The sequence below is a fragment of the Diceros bicornis genome, chromosome 35 (assembly GCF_020826845.1).
Source record: "Diceros bicornis minor isolate mBicDic1 chromosome 35, mDicBic1.mat.cur, whole genome shotgun sequence".
NCBI classification, from domain to species: Eukaryota; Metazoa; Chordata; class Mammalia; order Perissodactyla; family Rhinocerotidae; genus Diceros; species Diceros bicornis.
In genome coordinates, this window is record NC_080774.1 from 8,365,431 (window position 1) to 8,388,622 (window position 23,192).

Consider the following 23,192-nt stretch of genomic DNA (forward strand, 5'->3'; position numbering starts at 1 on the left):
GTACCGTAAACTGAGTGGCTTAAAACTACAGAAATGTATTCTCTTGTAGTTTTGGAGGTCAGTGGGGCTGGCCGGGTGGTGCAAGCAGTTAAGTGTGCGCACTCCGCTGCGGCAGCCCAGGGTTCGCCAGTTCGGATCCCGGGCGCGCACCGACGCACTGCTTGGCAAGCCATGCTGTGGCGGCATCCCATATAAAGTGGAGGAAGATGGGCACGGATGTTAGCCCAGGGCCAGACTTCCTCGGCAAAAAAAACAGGAGGATTGGCAGATGTTAGCACAGGGCTGATCTCCTCACAAAAGAAAGAAACAAACAAAACGAAAACCTAGTTTTGGAGGTCAGAAGTCCATAATCGAGGTGTTGGCAGCATTGGTTCCTTCTGGAGGCTCTGAGGGAGAATCCTTCCATGCCTCCTCCAGCTTTTGGTAAACCCAGGCATTCCTTGGCTAGTAGACACATCACTTCAATCTCTGCCTCGGTCTGCACATGACCTTCTTATAAGGACACTAGTCATTGGATTTAGGGCCCACCCTCAGTCCAGCATGATCTCATCTCAAGATCCTTACCTTAATTACCTCTGCAAAGACCCTTTTTCCAAATGAGGTCCTATTCATAGGTTCTGGATAGATATATCTTTTGTGGGGGCCACCCATACTTCCATTCCACTACAGTCCTGAATTGTGTTTATCATTTCGTGGCCTTTCTTTGGCGTTTCCCACCTGTACCTGCATCCTAATCCCTGGTTAACTTGTGAAGAACTGAGCCCAAGGACACTCCTGGCTGGGGGAAGGAAGGGCATTGTGGCCAGTTTGCGAAGGCTCCCTGGAGAGAGACGGGCTGAAAGAGTCTGTGGCCCAAGTTCCTGAGTCGTGAGGAGGGGAGAGACTCTCACGTAAGAAACAGTTAGGTAGAGGCCGGCCTGGTGGCGTAGTGGTTAAGTTCGCACACTCCACTTTGGTGGCCTGGGCTTTGTGGGTCCGAATCTGGGGCGCGGACCTACACACCGCTCATCAAACCATGCTGTGGCGGTGTCCCAGATACAAAGTAGAGGAAGATTGGCACAGATGTTGGCTCAGGGCCAGTCTTCATCACCAAAATAAAATAAAATAAAAAAACGGGTAAAAAGAAGAGAGAGAGACAGATCAGAACAAATGAAGTTCTTTTTCCAGCAGAGTGGGGGTAGTATATGAGATTTAAAATAATATCTTCCATTGCTTTTGAAAATAAATAATTTATTGTGGTGAAATTCACATAACACAAAATTAACCATTTTAAAGTGAACAATTCAGTGGCATTTAGGACGTTCACAATGTTGTGCAGCTGTCACTTCTGCTAGTTCACAAGGTTGTACAACCATCGCCTCAATCTAGTTCCAGAACATTTTCATCACCCCAAAAGGAAACTCGTACTCATTGGTGGTCACTCCCATTTCCCCTCGCCCAGCGCCTGGCCACCACTCACCTACTTTTTGTCTCTACAGATTTACCTACTCTGGACATTTCCTATAAATGGCATCATGCAATATGTGACCATTTGTATCTGGCTTCTTTCACTGAGCATAATGTTTTTGAGGTTCGTCCATGTTGTAGCAGGTGTACTTATTCCTTTTTATGGCTGAATAATTTACATTTCATTTTGTGTTTTTTTAAGCTGATGGAAGACTTTTGAAAGGGAAAAATATTTTTAGAAAAACCAACTTGGGGCTGGCCCCGTGGCTTAGTGGTTAAGTGCGCGCGCTCCGCTGCTGGCGGCCCGGGTTCGGATCCCGGGCGCGCACCGACGCACCGCTTCTCCGACCATGCTGAGGCCGCGTCCCACGTACAGCAACTAGAAAGTTGTGCAACTATGACACACAACTATCTACTGGGGCTTTGGGGAAAAAAAAGGAGGAGGATTGGCAATAGATGTTAGCGCAGAGCCGGTCTTCCTCAGCAAAAAGAGGGGGATTAGCAGGGATGTTAGCTCAGGGCTGATCTTCCTCACAAAAAACAAAAAAAGAAAAACCAACTTTCTTGGTCATTTAGTGCTTGAGTTTTTTTTTTTTTTTATAACAGCTTTATTGAGATATAATTCACATACCATACAATTCACCCATTTAAAGTATACGGTTCAGTGTTTTTTTGTCTGTTCACAGAGTTGTGCAACCATCATCACCACAGTCAGTTTTTGAACATTTTTATCACCACCCATAAAAACCCCACACCCACTAGCCGTCCTGATTAAGTTTTAGGATCTTAAGCAGTCAGTCCATTGGACTGGCTGGCAGAGATTTAACTGGCTCTGACTTCCCACCTCTTCCCTTTCTCCACCTGTAATTATAGATGAAATTGGCTGATTAGGTAACACTACCTCCCCACAGGCACTTCTTGGAAGTGTTTTATGTGCATTATCTCATCTAAGATTCAGGACAGCCCCATTGGCTAGCTACCATTTTTGTCCCCATGTGACGGATGGGGAAACTGATACTCAGAGAAGCTAAGAGGCCCGAGGCCCAGCTGAGGTTTGAACCCACTAAGTCTTAGCTTAACCACCTCATTGGGCTGACAGGGGCAGCTGAGCCCCGGGCCTTCCATGCTAACTTGCATGAGTCTCCGGGACCGTGATTTTCCGTGCCCCATCTCCTACCTGCCCAGCAGGGGGCTTCGCAGACGTGCCCTTAAGCAAGGTCAGGGAGGAGAGGCAGGGGGAGGTAGGAGGCTGGCCAGAGAGGAGGGAGGACTCGGGGGCCTGTTCTTCTCCCACCTCCCTTATTCTAACAGCAGGTTCTCTGCCAAGTGGGCTTTCCAGAAAAGCTGAGCTCACCTGTTCCAGGAGCCCTGGTAAGGAAGGAGCCAGCGCTGCCGAGAACACGGCCAGAATTTCCAGCAAAGTTCAGGGATGCCCCCTGGTGGATCTGCACTCCTGACGCAAAAACAAAGCTGTTCTCCAAGGCTTCCCAGGATGCATGGGGTTCAGATCCAGCCACTGAAGGCTGGGATTGTTTTTCAACCTTAGCATGTGATCAAGATTCAGTACTGCACAGGGCAGGGGTCGTGGGGTAGGTGAGGGGATAAGAACTTGGGCTCCGGCATTAGAATGAATTGGCTTCAAATCCCAGCTCTACCGCTCACTAACTGGGCATTCTGGGGCGAGTTAACTAGTTGTCCAAGCCTCAGTTTCTCATCCATCAAATGGGTATAATGTAACTGAAGTTCTACCTCACAGAACTGTCTACGCAGTTAACTTAAGATGATGTGTGTAGAGAGCTTGCCTGTGCTGAAGTGCTCAGTAAGTGTTAACTATTCTAATTGGTAGAAAGAGTGTGTTCTGGGGGACCCGAGCCAATTGTATCACCTCTAGACCTTGGTTTCCTCATTTGTAAGGTGGGGACAGTCCCACCTAGCTTCTGGGGTGATTGTGAAAATTAGATATTGAACCCAAAAGATAGTAACACCCAAGTTCTTCTGTGCGCTTAGGGGATTACTTTTATTACTCAGTTTCTACTATATGAAAGGCACTGTGGATTTATTCAACCAATATTGACCACGGGCCTGTTATGGGTTCTGTTAACGGGGCAGGCTCTGCGCACAGAGCTGGATACGTAGCAGCGAACCGGATGGGAATATTACTCACATCAGTGTGTAAGTTCCATGAGGGTTTTGTCTAGTTCAAGGGTCCCCAGACTTTCTCTATGGAGATCCAGAGAGTAGATTTTTCAGGTGTGGCCGGCCGTGGTAGCCTGGGAGCAGCCAGAGATGACACGTGAACTAGTGAGTATGGCTGTGTGCTAATAAAACTATATCGGGACCAGAAATTTGAATTTCATGTCATTTTCACATCACAAAATCTTCTTCTTCTTTTGACTCCTTTTTTCCCCCCTCTACCACTTAAAAATGTAAAAACCATCCTTAGCTCGCATATAGGGCATATAAAGCCATATAAGAATGGGTGGTGGGCTGGATTTGGCCCTCGGGCTGTCGTTCGCTCACTGCTCTTCATTTACTCTTCGTTTTTGGGCGGCTTTGAACAAGGCCATCACCTGCTTCCTATTCGTTTCTTTGTTTTTTATTTTCTGGTTTACACATTTCTAAGTCTCCATGGACCGTGTGTTTGTCACTGAGCTAATGAGGAATTGAGATCCTTTCTTACCAGATGGTGGATGTCTCGTTCCAGTCATGATGCTTATTTTGAGTCCTAACAGACAGGAGGTGCCAGCTTTCCTCATAAATCACCATGAATTCGGCAATCTGCTTTGTGTCTGTGTTCTCCCCTTTCAGAGCATTGCCACTTAACTTTGGTTGTTCCTTCCGCCTTGGCTGGAGCTCTGGAGCCATTATTATTCCCATTTTACAGATGAGGAAGCAGAGTCCCCTAAAGGGTCATGATTTCCTTGAGGGTTTAGTCAGTGGTGGCCCCAGGGTTGGCACCGGAGATTCCTGTCTCCTGGTCCAGAGCTGGTTCCCTGCTCTCTGGGAAGCCGTGAGAGGCATGCAGCCTGCTGCTGAGATGAAAGTCTGGACTTTCCTAAGGAGGACCCCTCAGTCTGGTTCAGCAGGCATGTGTATGAGAAGTCGTATGTCACATGCTGTACAGGACAGCCAACATTCACCTTTTATTTGTTCCACAAATATTTACTGAGCTCCCACTATGTGCCAGGCTTTGTTCCAGATACTTGGGATGGAGTATTGAGCAAGACAGAGGAGACTCCTGCTCTCACAACTACTACAGATTAGTAGGGAAGAAAGACAGCAAAGTAGACAAAGAAACATGATGTTCAGGAATTGCAATTAGTGCTAGGGAATAACGGGGGGACCCATTCATTTATGTACCAGACACTGTGCGAGTACTTCTGTAGTACTTCATCTGGTTTAATCCTCACAACTAACCTATCAGAAGAGATGGCAAAGGGGCCGACCCCGTGGTGTAGTGATTAAGTTTGGCACACTCTGGTTTGGCGACCTTGGTTGGCAGGTTCGGAACCCTAGGCACAGACTTACGTCATTCATCAGCCATGCTGTGGCAGCGACCCACATACAAAATAGAGGAAGATTGGCACAGGTGTTAGGTCAGGGCTAATCTTCCTCAAGCAAAAAAAAAAAAAAAACGAGGAAGATTGGCAGCAGATGTTAGCTCAGGAAGAATCTTCCTCAGCAAAAAAAAAAAAAAAAAAAGAAGAGATGGCACGATGAAGACACGGAGGTTCAGAGAAGTCAAGTAACTTTCCTGGCCTCACAGACTACAGAGGAAGACTACTAAACAGTTAATGATCTACAGAGATAAGTACTATCCTGGTGCTGTGAATAAACAGAAAGGGCTTGAGTGCCGTGCTAAGGGATTCTTCGGTAGGCAATGAGGAGCTATTGAAGGTTTTAAGCAGAGAAAGGAGTGTCCATGTCAGGTCTCTGTTTTAGAAAGCTCACTTTGGCAGCAGTGTGGAGGATGGGTAGGAGGGGGTAGTCTGGAGACCCCTCAGGAAGCTCTTGAGGTCATCTGGCAGAGCAGTAATGGTGGACCGGACTAGAGTGGAGGCCGTGGTGGTGTGGGGAAGCAGATGGATTGGAGAGAGATTCAGTAAGGAAAACCAACAGGATGAGGTAATTGAGCAGACATGGCATAGGGGTGAGGTGTACGGGGAACCTTGGAGGAGGAGGTTTTGTTTGAGAGAGGCTCCCAAGTAGGATCTGGACCCCGAGACTGCAGGAGCCACCAGCGTGTGCATTCTGCCCCCAGGTAGCCGGCGGCTGGTGGACGTGATGGACGTGAACACCCAGAAGGGCACAGAGATGAGCATGTCCCAGTTTGTGCGGTACTATGAGACACCCGAGGCTCAGCGGGACAAGCTGTACAATGTCATCAGCCTTGAGTTCAGCCACACCAAGCTGGAGCACTTGGTCAAGCGTCCGACTGTGGTAGGCCCCTGGCCGCAGTCCCCTCCCCTGACACCTTCCACCTCCTCTCCTTGCCCTGCCCCTCTTGGTGCTTCACAGGTGCAAGGCCAGCCGGTGCCAGCCCTGGGGGAGGGCGGGAGGGATATTGAGAGCAGGAGGAAGGGGTTGGGTTGGTGATAAGGGCAGCCGGAGACAGGAAGCGCTGATGGTGGTCTGGCTTTCAGGTAGACCTGGTGGACTGGGTGGACAACATGTGGCCCCAGCACTTGAAGGAGAAGCAGACAGAAGCCACGAATGCCATCGCAGAGATGAAGTACCCGAAAGTGAAGAAGTAAGACTGCTTGGCTGGCGGCGGGAACTGGGAGGGGTGACTCCCAGCCTTGGGGGGACTGGCAGGGGGTTCCTGGCTGTCCACGAAGCCTTGAGTGTCACTTTGCAGCCAGTCCCCTTCAGATCTGAAGGAGTGGGCCCAGCCCTGCAGGGGTGCTGCTGGCACGTGAAGGGCGGGGGTCCTTGGTGTGGGCAGGTTGGTATCTTGCTTCCCTGGAATGCAGAGGCTCTGCATTCTGCTCTGGGGCTGGAATCTTCATCCGCATGGTCCTTTGACCTCCCTGCCAGCTCTCTCTGGGGGGTTGTGATCTGAAGAGGAGGAAGAGTAATGGGAACCTACCTGTGCACGCGTGGGTGTGTGTGCACTTGTCAACATTTGTCTACTCCCTCTAAATGACAGCATGTCTTGGGTGTGGCCGTTTTCAGTGGGACCCACCCACCATGCACACTTTGCTTTTGCTGAGGGATAGGGAGGGGTCTGGTGTTCTTTTGGTTCTTGCTTTTGAGACCTGGGGGGCCTCTGTTCCAGAAGAACCTTTACCCGAGAAAGCCCAGGGGCCGCTTACTCACCAGATGTTCCTTAGACGGTGCCCTTTAAGCGGGAGGTTGGCGCTGGGCTGGGAAGGTGGCCACATCTAGTTGCAGGGACGTCACTATATGCGATGTGACCAGCAAGTCCTGAGACAGATTGTTTAACACAGGCAGAGGCACCTACGAGTCCATGTTTAGGACTTGAGGGACGGCCCGTGGGAGGAGGAAGTCACCTTGGGGCCCCTCCCATCTCAGGCCCTCTGTTTCTATCTCCAAAACGGGAAGACAACACCGGCTGTCCCAGACAGAACTGTTGCTCTCGGCTTCCTAGAAGAGTTGGCTTTGGCGGCTAGGAATCCATTAGCGTCTCTCTGCTCCGCCCTGCTGCCAGGAGTGCCCCCAGGAGCTTAAAGGCTGTGAACTTTTCATTCACACAGCTCTTCATTCAGTGCATATTGAGTGCAGACTCCGTGCCAGGCTTTGTGAGGGAGGCCAGCTCGCTGGCCCTGGGCTTCTCAAGATTTTGCTTTCAAGCTCTCTTTAATTACTTCTCAGGCATTTTTCCTCCGCTCGGAGCTGCAGCTGTGTGCACCCTTTCGATCAGGGCTGCATCAAAGCAAAAACTGGGCTCCAGGTGGGGTGGGCAGAATTACGTTCCATTCTGATTCAATCGCAGCAAAATGTATGGAGCCCCTGGGACAGGGAAGTAAAAAGACAAGACTAAAAGCCCCTACCCTCTGGAGAACGTGCCACGTAACACAGGGATAAGGGGCAGCTTTCATCCAGGCAGAGGGAGACAGGTTCCCGGGAGGGGAACAGAGAGAGGAGGAATCCTTTTTGGCTGGTGGCATTGGGAAGTCCTCTCGGAGGGAATGTTGGACCTGGGTTTTAAAAGACAGAGGAGATGGGAGGGCGGTTGGGAGGGATGGAGGTAGGGAATTGCAAAGGGCCTCGAAGGAATCAAGGGTAGACCTCGAGGAAAGAGTGTGGCACTAGGAGATTAGTTTTAGATAGATCGTAGCTCTCATTGATTGATTGATTCATTCATTCATTCAGTTTCTGTATTGAACGTCTGATGGTGCTGGGAATACAGCGAGGAGAAAACCAGATGAGCCCTCATGGAGCTCACAGTCCATCTGGGCAACAGACATTAATCCAATAATCAAAGAAAAATGGAAATTTGCAGCTGTGATGAGGCCACAAGGCAGGGACCCACAGCGCTATGGGGGCATGTAGCAGGGGATTCACCTGGTCAGGGAGGGCAGGGCAGGGCAGGCGTCCGAGCTGGGGTCTCAAGGGGAGAGGGATTACTTAGGTGAAGAGGCCTGGGAAGAGCTTTCCTGGCTGTTGCAGAGAGCCTGGGATGGCAGGGATGGGCGGAGAGAGGGAGGCAGGAGGTCCTGGGGCAGCAAGGCCAATGGGGCTGGAGCAGAGCGAGGGGGAGGGGCAGGGGCAGGCTGATGCACCGTGGTGAGGGGTCTCTATTTCTTCTAAGAGCAGTCGGACACCTCTCTGAGATTTTAAGCTGAGAGGGATGTGTTCAGATTTGTATTCTGCAAGTTCTCCTGCTGTTATGTGGATTGAAGGAGGTGGGAGTAGAGAGATATGAAGAGGAACACTGCATCCTCTAGAAGAGGGCGAACAGTGGGGCGGGGGAGGAGAGCAGAGGACAAATTGGACGTGTATCGAGGCAGGTAGAACAGACAGCATTGGGTGACATAGATTTCAATTAATTTATGTCTACCTTGCCTCCCTGAGATAGTCAGTATACTCTTCACTTTATTGAAAGATTCCTCTAAATAGTGAGCTCTGTTAATACATGGAGAATCCTATCTAATTACCAAAAAAAGGCTCACACACAGTTTTCTAGGACCACATGTCTTCGACATATTGGTTGGATTGTGTGGCAAATAGATTTACAAACCCCGTCAGTGGCCGTGGGAATTTGTTAGAGGATTTGAACCTTATTAGGAAGGAAACTGTCACCTTGAGAATAGTCCATTTGTTCAGTTGAAAAGAATGCTGATTTCAGTTCATAAGCAAGGTAAAAATCCCACAATGATGAAGTCCTCTGGGACTGTAGAATGGTTCCATGGAATTTAATTAAAATGACACTGTTTCTAGAAATCACAGAGCTTCCATGCTGGAGGCGCCTGGAGAGTGGAGACAGCTGACAGGCTACCTGAACCGAGAGTTTGCAGGAGGGAAGAGAAAAGTGTCTCTTTCCTGGCTGCAGGATTTATATTGTTCCGTCATGGTGAGCGGATTAGGAATTTTAATGGGTTTTGGTTGAGACACTTAATATAAGAGGTGGTGACAGTTGTCAAGGGGGTAGTTGCAACTTTGTGGGAGACAAAAGATTTGTAAGGAGGATATTAGTGTGTTAGTTATCTGGTGCTGCATTTACTGAGTGCCTGTTAAGTGCAAGACACTGTTCTAGTAGTTGGTAGACTGCAGTGAATAAAGCAAAGTCTTCTCTCATGGAGCTTATATTCTGGTGGGGAGAAGAGACAGACAAGCAAAGAAGTGAATAATATAATTTAGGAGGTGATGAGTGTCATGAAGAAACATAAAGCAGGATTACGGGAAAAGGGGATGACAGGGTGGGTTGAATGTATATCTGCTGTATAGTGCATTTCTGCCATTGCCTTCCCCACCATCGCCACCTGCAGAAATATTTTGGCTGTACAGAATTACTTGTCTTGGAAAACTCCTCATAATCATATAAACAGTAACAATTATTTGGGAGTATCTCTGTATCAGTTGTTTATTGCTGCATAACAGATTATTCTAAAACTTCACAATTAAAAAAATAAATCTTAGCAGGTTAAAACAAGCCTTACCTCATAGTTTCTGTAGGTGAGGAATCTGGGAGTGGCTTAGCTGGGTGGTTCTGGCTCAGAGTCTCTCATGAGCTTGTGTCAAGTCTTAGGCTTGGGCTGCATTCATCTGAAGGCTCGACTGGGGCTGGAGGACCCACATCCAAGATGGCACACTCAACATGGCTGTTGGCAGGAGGCCTCAGTTCCTCATTACATGGGCCCCTCCGCTGGGCTGCTCGACATGGCAAGTGGTTTAAGAGAGAGCAAGGAGGAAGCCACAGTGCCTTTTATGACCTAATTTTGGAAGTCACATACTGTTTACTTTTGCCATATTCTATTAATTATAAGTGAGCCACTGAGTCTAGCCCACACTCAAGGGGAGGGGAATTGAGCTCTGCCTCTGGAAGAAGGGGAGTCTTAAAGACTTTGTGGGCATGTTTTCAAGCCTCCACAATCTCCTAGGTCTATGGCACACCCTTTTCACTTAGGACCACTGGGTCTTATAATGCATTCCAGAAGGAAATTAGCAAGTCTTTTCCCTCCTCACCTGCTCCTATAGCACACAGGACTTGCAGACATGAGGTTTGCAGCTTAATGGAGATATGCTGTGGACTGACAAGCAGTGAAAGAGCTCAAAAGCCCGGCAAAAAGGGGACCCCACATAAAGCATATGTTTTGCCCCCCAAAAATTGAGAGGTGATTGCATTTTTCTCTCTGTGTACTTCCTGGGGGTGGTGGGGAAAATTTGGGGGTGCAAATCTGAAACACAGAGGATGAAAACAGGCACTGGGATGAGCATGTTTCAGGGGCTGCCTCTGCCACTCTGTGATGGCCATGGCAAGTCTTTCATCTCTTAGAGATTCAGTTTTCCCTTCTACAAAGTGGGGATACTGTCACCCCTGCCCTGCCTCCCTCCCATGCTGTGGGGAAGATGGAGCCTCTAGTGGATGTGAAATGTGGATGGGCAAGATGTTTGTCCACGTAAACTGGAGTAGACACACAGGGGCCCCGGATGCCATTGGAATCCTGGCATCCTCTGCTTTTCAATCTACCTTCCCTCTCATTTGCATAGGACTTTTATCTCTGCAACCCACATTCACCTTTTAAGTCTCATCAACCATGTTTGCTGACATCATAAATGGTCATCCCAGCGTCATATATCAGACAGGGAAACTGACCTGGAGAGGCTGCCAGTGTCACACAGGGAGGAAGCTGTGGGCCGTGCACCAGGCCCCAAGCCTCTGGATTCCTGGCTTTTCTTCTCTACCTCTCTACCTTTCAAAAAGGAACAAAGAAAGCCAGCCTTTTCTGTGCTGCCATGTATGGACCCAGGCGCTGTGTCAGACGTTTAGCATACATATCTCAGTACAGCAAGCAGTTACTACCCTTATTTTAAAGGCCAAGAAACTGAAGTTCATAGTGTTTCCATGCAGGTAATGGGTGTAGCAGCTGATTGTAAGACAGAAGGGGCTGGTGTGGCCTGTGGATAACTGGAGAGGCAGGCCTTCAAGAATTCTTTTTTTTTTTTTCTTTTTTTAAAACACTGCTGGCCAAACCAAGCACATCTAGGGCCTGGTTTGACCCATGAGGGTCACCAGTTTGAGGCCCTTGACTAGTTCAACAAATGAGAATGCTGAGTTCCAGAAGGGGGAAGATTTAGTGCAATGTCACCCAGCTGATTAGAATAATGATAGGGGTGTTGCTGGGGGCTATGCTTACGTGGATGAATCTGATGTCGTCCCTGCCATCAAGGAGCTGAGGCATTTGTGACTAAAAAAACTAAGAATAATTCTCTCATGTGGACAGCCTGGTCCAGCTGTCAGGGTCTTCCCCTCCCTTAAATCATTTACCTCCACCTCTGTTTGGTGTGTGTTAAAGGCCTTGCTCAGGGATGCTCAATGACTGGTGCTCAAATCCAAATGGGGGATATTTCTTGTAATTATTTTTTCTTTTAAGTAGGCAAGACATACATATGGTGAACAACTCAACCGGGTCCAAAGAGCTCACAGTCTGACCTCATGGCAGGCCAGTGGGGAGGTACTAATGGGTGTGCCATCCATAAATGACTCCAGGAAGCAACACCCTGGCCCACGGCATTGACCACCCTGAAATGGCTTCAATGTTTTCTTCCCTAAAATGGGGATTCTGGGGTTGTTTTAAGGGTGAAGTGATATCATGCATGTAAATAGATGTTATTATTAGCACTTGATAATTGGAACCAATTAATTAATATTAGCAGGTAGCCCCAGTGGATGGGGTTTGGTCAAAGAATGGAGAAGCTTGATTTCTGCCCCTGCAGAGGCTATATCACTGTCTCCTGCCCCCTGTGGTTTGGGGGAAGGGTGTGGGGACAGGATGGGAGGAGGGCGGTGGCCCTGGTGAGCATGCCCTGGAGGGTGGGACTTCTGATTTGAGCTGGACCAGCTCCTTCAGCCGGAAGTCAGTGGTTGAGGTTTGGCTGTAACCTGCAGACTCTGCTTCTTGAGAGTGTTGGGATTCGCAGGTAGACCTGGGAGAAGGGCTGAGAAACTCCGGGACAGACTGTTTGGGTAAGCACCACCACGGACCAGGGTAGTGACCAGGTGAGTCACTACCTCTGAGTCTCTGCTTTCTCATCTGCAAAAAGGGGACAATCCTGGGAATGATCGCATAGGGTTGTTGGGAAAATTGGATTAAATGATCCAAGTATCATAGTACTGGGTACTGTGTTAACATGTATTTATCTCAATGATTCCCACAATAATTCTATGTTGTAGGGTTACATAGCTACTAAGGGGGCAGGTAAGGGAAGGGGCAGCAAAAGAGCATCTTAGAAGGCAGAGTTGAACTTTAGTTCACCTCCCTGCCGTTAGGACAAGGAAATGGCTCAGAGAGGTGGATAAGCTGTCCAAGGTCACACAGCTAGTCTGTCTTAGGGCCAGAGCTGCATCCCTGGTCTCTGGGCTGCCATACCCTGGGTCTGACATCCCTCCAACCCCTAGCACTGGTCCTTTCCCTAGCCGGGCTCAGATCGGCACATTTAAGGAAGGTGGCTTTGCTGGGTCGTCACCTCCAGCAGCAGGACGGCGGCGTCCACGCTGCCTGAAAACGGGGGTGTGGGGGTCCCCGCGCGCCTGCCGGTAGAACGGGGGTTGGGAGGACTACCCTCGTGCCCCCACCCAGCCGGGGCGAGGGGGCGGCCGAGGGCGGCGGCGGCGTCCCCCGGCGCGGGCCAGGCGCGCTTCCCTGTCGCGCCGCGGCCTCCCTCCGCCTCCCTGGCGGCCGCCGCGCCGCGCCGGTGTTCAGTTTCAGCGCGGGGATGAGCGCAGGCTGCGCCCGGCTCCCCGAGGAAGGAAGGAAGCGAGCGAGGGCTCCGCTGTCCTCGGCCGGGGCCTGGCAGCGCGGTGGAGGGGGCTCGGCTCGGGTCGCCGGGGCCGGGCGCGCGTCGAGCCTCCGCCGCCGAGAGGGACGCCCGGGAGCCGCGCCGCCGCCGCCGCCGAGGGTAACCGCGGGCGCGCCGGGCGGGGCTGGGCGGGCGTCCCTGCGCTGCGCCCCGCGGGGCCGGGGCTGCCCTCGAGCCCCGTCTCCTTCGGCGCGCGCCGGGGCGGGGTGGGGTCGCCTCCCGCCCGCGGGCTGCACGGCCGGCGTCGCGGAGCAGCTCTTTGTGTCTCCCGGGGCTGCGTGTAAGTGTGCAGTGTGTGTACGCGCCTCCAGCCGCGTCCCCCTGTGCCAGATTTCCAGGTACCCCGCCAGACCTTTGCCCGAGGGGACGCCACCTGGGTTGCCGCGGGAGTTTCGCTAAGTTGAAGGGAAAAGGGCGGGGTGCGGCCGCCCCGCCTCCCCAGACCCCAGGTAGTGCCCCAAAGTTGATGTTGCAGGTGCAGCGCCCCCTCCTACCACGCTCCTCCCCTGCCGGCCCGGGCCTCGGGAGGCGGGAACCCCCAAAGGCTTAGCTCGGGGGCTCCCGATTTTCAGCCCCCAACTTGCAGGGTGCTCTCCTACACGGAAGCCACCCAGGCCGTGGGTGGGGGGTGTCGAGGGGCGCGGCTTTCCGGGCAGGGGGCCGCCGAGGCGGAAGCCAGGGTGGCTGGCCGGCCGCGGGGAGCGCTGAGCGGCCGTGGCACCGAGCCGGGGTGCCCATGTGACTGCGGTGTGCTTTGGAAGAGGAAGCTGTAGAGGTCAGTGCAAAGGCGTCACGCCAGAGCAAGCGAGAGCAGGAGTGAAGGGGGAGACCCGGAATGAGCGTGGGGCGGGCGGGAGGGAGGGCGGGGGTGGCGGCTGCAGGGGCCCGGACAAAGCCGCCCTGTCACAGCCACCCTGGCCGCCCTAACGCATGCAATTGCCCGGCGGGAGGGGTGGCCAGGCCTGGCGGCCAGGAAATGAGGGACGTGGGAGGAGGGGCCTCTCCAGGAGGGGCGGGTCTGGAAGTGGCACCCCCCAGCTCCTAGGGGCCTCAGAGGATGCTGGAGGATGACTGGGAGGGCAGATCAGACACCAGCCCAACTTGGAGAACTTTCCCTGCACAGGCAGCCGCAGCTCGCGGGGATTCCGTTTTCCATACGTGCTGGGGAGATTGGGTCTGGGGCAGGAGGTTGGGGGGCCGCTGACCGGTTTGGCCAGGCAGGCCCGGGGCCTGCAGCCCAAGAGCCAAGCTTCTCTCCTTTCCTCTCAGTAGGCACCTGAGCGGGTATCCAGCTGCAGATTGAAGGAAGCACATCTCCTAGCTCCACGCCACAAACACTTAAATTGTTTTCCCTAGACTGTGTTCTGCTGAGGCCTGGAGGGGGTGGAAACCAAGGTTAGATTAAAAAAAGAAAAGAAAAAAGAGGAGCCGAAGAGGTGGTTTTAGGAAAATGAGGACTAATATTTTGAAGTGGTGCTTGGAGAGAAGAGGCCGGTGTGGTCTGTGGGGGTGGGGTAGGTAGGGCTTCAGACCCCCCCCCCCCCCCCCCCCCCGTTCCTTGGAGAGAAGAGGTTCACCCAGGCCTTCAGAGTGGGGACCGGGCTGGGGCTGGGCCAGCTGGGGGAGGCGGGAGAGTATGGAGCCGGCGCCCGAGCTGGGACTTTAACCACCCCAGCGCCAGCACCGCAGCCCGCGCCTGTCTTCGTGACAGGGCTGCGTCCTGTGCTGTCAACTACTCCCCTTCGATGGGGTTGCTAGGCAGCGGGGCTCTGATGTGCGGGCAGGCCTTCTGATTTGTCAGCCTCCTGCAGACACATGGTTAAGGCTCCTTCCAGCCTATCCGGAGGAGGGACGCGGGGCACGCCGCCTGCATACTGCCGAGCCCCGGGTCCACCTGAATGTGAGGTGCAAAAGGCAGCCAGAGGGAGGGGGCACCTGGAGCCCTCCAGCCTCCTAACCAGCTCAGCCCCACGCCCCCCATTCTCTCTTCTCGGGCTTGCTGCTGGCTCCTCCCTGCGGGTTCCGCCCCTCTCCTCTCCCCTTCCCCAAACCATGGAAAAGCAAAGTGCAGCGGGGAAAAGAGGTTAGTGGGGTAAGCATGTGTCTGCGGGCCTCCGGAGATGCCAAGGTGTATGGGCAGGAGCAGTGGGGAGGCTGCCCCATCCGTGCCACTGGTGGCTCTTGTGGGAAGGGGTGGGTGGGAGGGAGGGGGCCCTGGCACCACTGTCTGCCAGGCCTAGACTTGGAAGCCTGCTCTGTCCCTCCTCCTCCTTAAGCTCTGCCCACCCCTAGGAGGGCAGCATGTCCAGGGAGGAGACTGGTGAGTTCCTGCAAGGGAGGGTGGGTTATCTGGCTGTTGCTAGAGCTCAGAAGGGGGGCTGCTGGCGGGTTCCTTCTTCTCCTGAATGCACTCCCTCCGTCCAAGCCTCTAAGGGCCAGGCTCTCCCTCCCTCTCTCCTTCCCTCCCTCTCTGCCTGTCCACCACCCCACCCCAGGGTCTTCTCTGAATCCTTTTACTTTTTATTTTAGCAGCTTTACTGATATAATTCACATACTATTTGTCCATTTAAAGTGTAGACTTCAGTGGCTTTTAGTATGTTTACAGAGTTGTGCAACCACAATCAATTTTGGAACATTTTCATCACCCCAAAATGAAACCCTGTACCTATTAGCAGTCACTCCTCATTTCCTCCCAACTCCCCCAGCCCCTGGCCGCCACTAATCTATTCTCTGTCTCTATAGATCTGCCTACTCTGGACATGTCATATACATGGAATCATGCACCATGTGGTCTTTTGTTACTGGGACCCCTGTACTTTTAGCTGCGTTGCTTACTTCGAAGTCACTTGCCATTTGTCTTGCCATTCAGCTTTTCTGTGCGGTGCTCCATGAAGAGTGACCCATCCTTAAGGGCAGGGGTGTTATGTACTTCTCTAAGTGCCGGGCCTACTCTGGGCTGAACCACTGGTTGGCTCTCAGGAAATGATTGTTGAATGAATAAGGAGATGAATGGGGACTGGTAATTGGCAAGCTATGCAGGTGGTTTACAACTGAATTCCAGGGGGCCCAGATGCTATAAAGGGGGCTGGCAGCTTGGGAGAATGACAGGTATCTGAGCTGCGAAGGAGCAGAGAGGAAGCCTCTTACTTGGGCAGGAGTGGGGGTGGGGCAAGAGTAGAAACCGAACCAAGTGGCCTGTGGGTTGCCGGCTCTCTCTCGGGAACCTGAAAACAAAAATGCCTCCCCCAGCCTTGGGGTCAGGTGGCCAAAGCCTGAGATTTGTCACTTGATCACAGGGGCTTCCCCCATGGGGAACTCCGATTAGATTTGGGTTTAAAAAAGAAAAGAAAAGAAAAGAAAATTCCCCAGTGTCAGCGTTTCTAAAAGGGCAGCAGGTCAAGCATCTCTGAAGCTGTTTGCTCACCTCCTGTGATTCAGGCGTTGAATTGTTTTTTCTGCTTCCCCGCTTCTGTGCTACAGGTACTGTCTGATGAGCGTGAAAGGTTGTTTCACTGACTTCCACATTGATTTTGGAGGCACTTCCGTGTGGTACCATGTTTTCCGGGGTGGGAAGGTGAGCAAGTTGAGTCTATTTAACTCTCTGTACATCTTTGGCTGTTTGGACATAGAGGGTCTCACTCACCTTTCCCCTTCCTTCTGCCCCCCTCCTCCAGCCAGCCTCTGCCCTGTGAGTACTTTTAGGGCCACTCGGTCCCCCTGGGGCCACCTCCTCACTCTCTGTCTTCTTCTGGAGGGAAAGATCAGGGTCAACTCTTTTGTATCACATCTGGTCATCTGTCACACCTGCTCACTCAGTTGAATGTTCCAAGTACCTTAGGCCAGATTAGAACTCTAGATTTGGCTCCTAAGAACCTCCAGCATCCCCTCACGTCCCCATAGTTTCAGCTCCAGCACCGAGACCTTTTAACTTAAAAGTCTGGTTGCCAGCACCACCTGCCTCCAAGAACATTTTACCTTAGGGACAGCCTTCACCCAGAGAAAGGAGGCGGGGCATGCATTCAGGATGCTCCTGCTGTGTTTGCTTCTGTGTGCACATCTATGTGGGGACAGAGAGGTCCCTGCACGGATGTAGGTGCTCCTTGACAACATGTGTGTGCCACCCTGCTCGTCTGGGTCGGCGTGTGCATTTGTTTTAAGGGAACATGTTGAAAGAAATTCTGGGTAGGAAGTCATCCTGCTTGGTTCCAGATGTTTTTTCTCCTTCTCCAGAGTGAGCACAAGCTGGGTTTATTTATTGGGCCATTTTATCATACAACTTAGGAAATTCCCCTTCCTCTCCTTCCCCCACCTCCCCGACAAGCCTGTGGCTCAGGAGAAAGAATGTTCCACCCAGTTCAGGAAGTCTTCCCCCACTGGTGTTTCAGCTGGAATGGAGAGTCCCTAAAGGCGGGCAAGGGGGCATCCCAGAAGGGTGGCACAGCCCTCTCTGCCTCCCCAGAGACCATTTGGGCCCGGTCAGGGAGGGGGTCCCTGGGAATGAATCCTCTCCTACTCTTCCCCCTCCCAGGCAGGTGGGGCTGTCTCCTTGGGTTGTGGTAGAGCCGGGATGAAATCAGAGACCTTGGCCTGAATCTTCAGCTAATTGCCTCCTTTTCCTCCCAAGATCTTTTGGCTGATTCCTCCAACTCTGCACAATTTGGCACTGTACGAGGAGTGGGTGCTGTCAGGCAAACAGAGCGATATCTTCCTGGGAGACCGCGTGGAGCGATGCCAAAGAATTGAGCTGAAACAGGGCTACACGTTCTTCATCCCTTCCGGTAGGTTCTGGCAAGGCTGGCACTGGGCTCTTGCTCGGCCACCAACTCTCCCAGCATTCGGAGTAGTCTCCTGTGTCCCTGTGGCCTCAGCCAGGGTTTTAGGCCAAGTGACGGGGGTTTCTCTGGGCCTCCTGGCCATTGGCAGTCCCTGAGAGGAGCAGGCCTCAGGTTGCGGGGAGAAACAGCCCATTCTCCTCTCGAGTGGCACCTGTATCTCCCTGCTGTGGAATGAGAGTTCTGTCCCTGGGAGAAAGCCGAGGGCTGTCCCTCAGGGGAAGTTTGAACGCCTTCCCCAGGACTTCCTGCGGAGATTTCTGTGTGAGAGGATGACTGACGCTGGTCCTGTGGGGAGGAGGGTACATGTACCCTGAGGACCCTGGGAGGCAGGCCCTGGGGAAGGGCAGACCCCAGGGGGTGAGGTTTTACAGGAGTGCTCCAAAGCCTGGGTAGGGGGGAATGTGTTGTCGGAGAAGGACCCACAGTGGCAGCCTCCTTCCTGCAGAACAAGGTGAAAAGTCATTGGGATCCATGTCAGTTCCTGCACTTGGAAAAAAAATTAACTCTACAGTGACAGCAGAGGGCAGTAATTAAGAGCACTGGCCTGGAGCCAGACTACACGGCCTTAGTTTAAATTCCGGCTCTGTTGCTTTCAATCTTTGACTTCACAGACATGACTCAACCTCTCTGTGCCTCAGTGTTCTCATCTGTAAAATGGGAATAAGACTTCCCAGGTGGTTGTGAGGACTGAGTGAGCTAAGACCTACTTGCCTACAGCTCTTCAGAGATGGACTGAGGGCTTTTGGCCAGTTGCAGGCTGAGTCACTAGTGGATGTGGCAGGTGACCTAGGAATCAGGGAGTGTGGTCTTAGGCTGCATTAGTGCTAAAATTAATGCATTTTACCCAGGAAGAAGGAGGTGGCACTCCCACTGTTTAGAGTGAGGGGGTCAGGCCACATGTAGGAGGTTGTGTTCCTCTTGGTCATTGAACTTTGGAGGGGAAGTCGACCTGGACAGATGGCGGGGCGGCGGGGTGGGGGGGGGTCTGGATATCGTATCAGGTGAGATGAGTTTGAAGGAGGAATTGGGTTGTTTTGCCCAAGGAAGTGAAGGTGTATGGTAATGGCAGTGAGCTGGGTGAAAGATTATTTCCTGGAAGAAAAGATATAGCCAAGTAGTATTGGAATGACTTGCTCTGCTAGGTAGTGAGTTCCCCACCACATGAGGTATACAAGTAGAGGCCAGATATGGGTGTGTCAAGGAGTCTGCAGAGTATTTGCCACCGAGTGGAAGGTTGGACCTTAGGACAGGCATATCCTTTGAGGCCACTAAGATCCACTGGATGGAGAAGCTGGTTACACTGAGGTTTCTGAGAGCTGGTCTAGAAGCTGGACGTCAAGCACTAGTGTGTGGAGTCAAGTGAAGGGGGGTGGTTGTGGTAGCAGTTCCCACCATGGGGCTGGGGCCTGCATGCCTGGGCTCTTCTAGAAGTTTGGGCAGAAGGTGGAGACTTCACTATTTGGGAAATCTGGGATTTGGAGGTGGCGGGGTTTAGTGAGGGTGACTTTGTCACCATAGCCCCAGGTCTTCCTTGGGCCTGTTTGGCTTGGGGAAGGTAGGGACCCCTGCTTTGGACACGAAGGGATTGTAGTTGGTGGGCAGCGTTGGTGGTGTACACCCCAGCAATGTGGCATGGAGAATTGGAAGGGAGGTGAATTCTTCTGAAGTGTGTTCAAGCCACTCTGCAGGTGTCGGGGGTTGGCCCTGGTGGACTCATAGGAACTCTGGAGTGCTCTCAGCCTTGCTGCTGACTCTCTGTGTGACCTCGGGCTGGTCTCTTCCCCTCTCTGCGCCTCAACTATCCCGTCTCTGCCATGGGAGTGGGTGGGGCTGAACTCTGGGACCCTCAAGATCCCTTCCAACCCTGTCTCCTGAGCGCAGGCCTCCTAACCATCCTGGTAGGATAGGCCTTCTTCTCTCAGGACCTTATGCAGAACTGGGAGGTGGCCCACTGCTTTCCGCAATCTGGAATGGGAGGGGTGTTAATTTTGGTGACTTAAGGAAGTTGGAAAAGGTCTCAAGAACCAGCATCTAAGCCACAGCAGGGGTGTGACTGTCGAAGGCAGGCAGAGGAGATGTGGATTTGAACTACAACAAACAGGAGTTGAGTTAGACCACAGCAAAGGCTTCTGGCTCTAAGGGTCATGAGTGAGACACCAGGATATTTTTCTGGATTTTTGGAAAGTGAAAAAGGGACAGTTGGAATTTGTCACCTTCTCAGAGACAGGGGGGACATGTGGTTCCCAGGCAGTGCTTTCAGGGACCAATGAAATACAAAAAAAGTTAGAAGCTGATACAGGGGTATTAATTTGTAGCTTTGCTAAAGATGGGCATTAATTTAAAAACAACCCAACATCTGCTATTGCTGATGTTTCACGCGAGGAAGACTATTATGACACTAAAAAGGTTGGAAGTACGTAATTCCAGAATAAAGGACGGTACTTTAAATTTGATAGATTTATGAAAATCTATACCATCTTCATTTTTCTCATTTTGTTGCCAACCAGTGAAAACTAAAGGACTGGAGTTTTGGAGTCCCTGAACTAGATGGGCATCGTGGGTCCTCCCGGGGCCTGGGGATTCTTGCCAGCGTCCACACCCTCTGAGCCACGGACAGACACACACCTGAGATTTGTGGTGCTTGGGGTGTGTGCATGTGAGTTTTTCTGTATCGAAGTGGAGAATCTAATTCTGGCATTTCCCACCTCTGACGTGGGTTTTTATCCTCACAGTGTGACATTAGACATGTGTCCCCCTACTGCACGCTGGCCTGAAGTCTCCTCATCACCTCTGTGAAAGCTCATGGATGCTGATGGGATGGGAAGATTTTAAATGTCACAATATCTTTGTGAGACACTGTTTAATTTTTTCTTCGTGTGTCTGGGTGAAGGGGTTGGGTGCTGGCTGTGTTTCAGGGGTGCTGGTTCTTCAGGCTTCGTTCCTGGGTAGTCCAGGAAAGCTGCCTGGAAGAGGAAGACTGTTGAAGGAGAGTGAGGAGTGGGATGACCTGGAGAAAGGGGCTTAGGTTTGTCCTGCTGAGCTGGCCAGCCCTTGATGAGGCCGAAGAGGTAGGAATACAGTGGCCTCCCCAGACTACACAGAGTCAGGACCAGGAGTGGCTGGGGAGTCACCAAGATTCAGCCTGATTATTGGGAGTGAGGAAAGCTGGAGTTGGAATGCATCCCCAAGGAATAAGAAGTCAGATGAACCCACTGACATCTTTTTCCTTTACCTGACCTATGGCCAAAGCCCTGACCACATTCATAGGCCAGGCCTCCCTCTCTGGCTTCACCAGCCCAGGGAAGCTGCAGTTAATGGTAATAATAACTCATGTTACTGAGCAACGAACATTTTATGTGCATTGCTTACCTTCTCTGTAAGCATATGAGGAAACACTTATCCCCCCTACTCCTCCCCTTTTTTTTTAATAAAGAAAGTTCCTGAAGCTCAGAGAGGTGAACAAACTAGCCCAAGGTCACACAGTTAATAAGTAACAGGGCAGGGAACCCAGGTGTGTCTAGTTTCAGTGCCCACCTGGTTCCCCGTTAACCTGGGAGTCAGCAGACTTGGGGTCTGGTCCCCCTTCTCGGCCCTGTGACTTTGGGAGAATTATTTGCTCATTTAATAAACTTTCTTAAGAGCCCACTTGGCACTGTGGGAGGCACTGGGGAGGATGTCAGACAGATTCCCTCCGTGCTGAGGGCATGTCCAGCCACGTAGCAACCAGGATGGTGGAGCCCAGTATAGGGACCTGGGAAGGACCCTGGGGTCAGTGGCTTGGGCTGGTCTGAAAGAATTTCCCATCCTTGCCTTGTAATAAGAACCACCCAAGACACCAAAATTCATGGTAGCCCCAGGTATTTCTTAGACTTGGGCAAGTCTGAGAAACAGTAACCGATAGCTACTTAAGAGTGTAATGTGACTTTGGCCTCAGATGATCCATCTGTAAAATGGGTACAGAGCAGGTAAAGGGTGGCAGTAAAGCAGGTTGGACATGAGGCAGAGGGTGGTGGGGCTGTGGAATACCAGACAATTGCTGCTCAGCTCCAACCAGTCAGGGCCAGGTGGGAATGGGGCCTGCTGGGTGCATCTTCTCATTTTTCTACGGAAGGAAGCAGTTGAGATTGTCTTGTGAAAGTTCCCCGTTCTTGTAACACAGGTGTGTCAAACTCGACATGCCCCAGGGTCCGATGCAGCCCATAGCCTGCCAGTTTGAGCCCCTGGTACCAGCTACCAGTCTTCTAGAAAGGAGAGGCCATCCTTGCTTCATCTTGGGCGCTGCAGTGCCCAGCCCTGGTGCCTGGCCCAGCGCTTCCTTCACGAGTTCATCAGTGCTCGAGAAGGAAGCAGGACATGAGCCTCTGTGAGGCACCCCAGCTTCTGTGACCTCTGGGTTTACACCTGCAGCAACCACAAAGATGGACAGATGTGGAGGGGGGCCCTTGGATTCCGAAGCCTGGGCATCTGGGTTGTGGGCGAGATTCCATGTGCCTCCACTGTCCTTCTCGGCCCCCCTGGTCCCAGGGTCCCTGGGACCCTGGGACCGAGGGAACACCCATCAGTAGGTTTTGTGGGTCACCTGCTTTCCATCCACGACTGGATCTGTCCCTTGTTGCTTGGCCTGAATAGCCTCTGTTAACTGCCTTCATGTTGTCGGTGACTCTGGTCTGGAAGCAGCCTCCCCAGCCCGGTCACCAGCCCAGGGGCACCTGCTCTCTCATGCTTCCTGGGGTGTGGTGAATGAGACGCCATCGGGAGGGTGGGCAAGGATGGGCTTACGAACGCTGTTGTTTCCACTCCCTGGTTCATCCTGAGGGAAGCGTTTAACAGAGCAGATGAGAGGGGGCCTGGGAGGAGGGATTTGGCAGCAACTCTAATCAGAGGAGGCTGCCTGATCCACCTGCGAGGCCCTGGCTTGGGGAGGAAAGGGGAGTGGGTAGAAGCTTCTAGAACCTCTTGAGTGTCTGGGAATACAAATTCCCTGCCCCCCTACTTGCAACAGCACCTCTCTTCTGTTTCCCTCTTTGCTCACACATCAGGGTAACAGATGTAAGTCAGGTGTGTCTGTGTTTCCACCTGATAGGGGAGAAGGGAGAGACCAGGGCTGATAAATGTGGGTTCACATGGGCCCCATTCCTTCCAGAGCCCTCGAATATCAGTGGCAGTTGCTTACATGGATTGAGTTCTTGCTCACCAAGGCCCCCACAAGGGAGGCAGTGGTCTCCCTCATTTCACACGGGCAGAGGGAGGCCAGGAGAGGGGGCAGAAGTGCCCCATAGCACATGGTGGGTCGGGGCTGGGGACAGTCTCGAACCCAGGCTCCCGGACTCGGGCTTTCTGTGGGGTGGTGGCTGGGCACACGAGGAGCATAGGAACAGGACTCAGGGATCCTTGCTCCTGTTCAGGCTTCACCCCACCATGTGCATC

The 23,192-nt window shown here is 52.3% G+C and overlaps 1 protein-coding gene across 4 annotated transcripts in view; it reads left to right on the plus strand.

The window, feature by feature from the left end:
• Window positions 1-23,192, plus strand: part of KDM2B (lysine demethylase 2B) — a 121,921-nt gene that overhangs the window by 23,263 nt on the left and 75,466 nt on the right. For 2 of the 4 annotated variants that reach the window (XM_058531377.1, XM_058531378.1), the window contains exons 5-8: window positions 5,708-5,886; window positions 6,090-6,196; window positions 16,411-16,504; window positions 17,555-17,708. In XM_058531377.1, coding sequence (XP_058387360.1) covers window positions 5,708-5,886; window positions 6,090-6,196; window positions 16,411-16,504; window positions 17,555-17,708 — 534 coding nt within the window. Of the gene's footprint in view, window positions 1-5,707; window positions 5,887-6,089; window positions 6,197-11,998; window positions 12,131-16,410; window positions 16,505-17,554; window positions 17,709-23,192 lie in introns of those variants that run through there. The other 2 variants (XM_058531379.1, XM_058531380.1) reach the window with 2 other exon arrangements.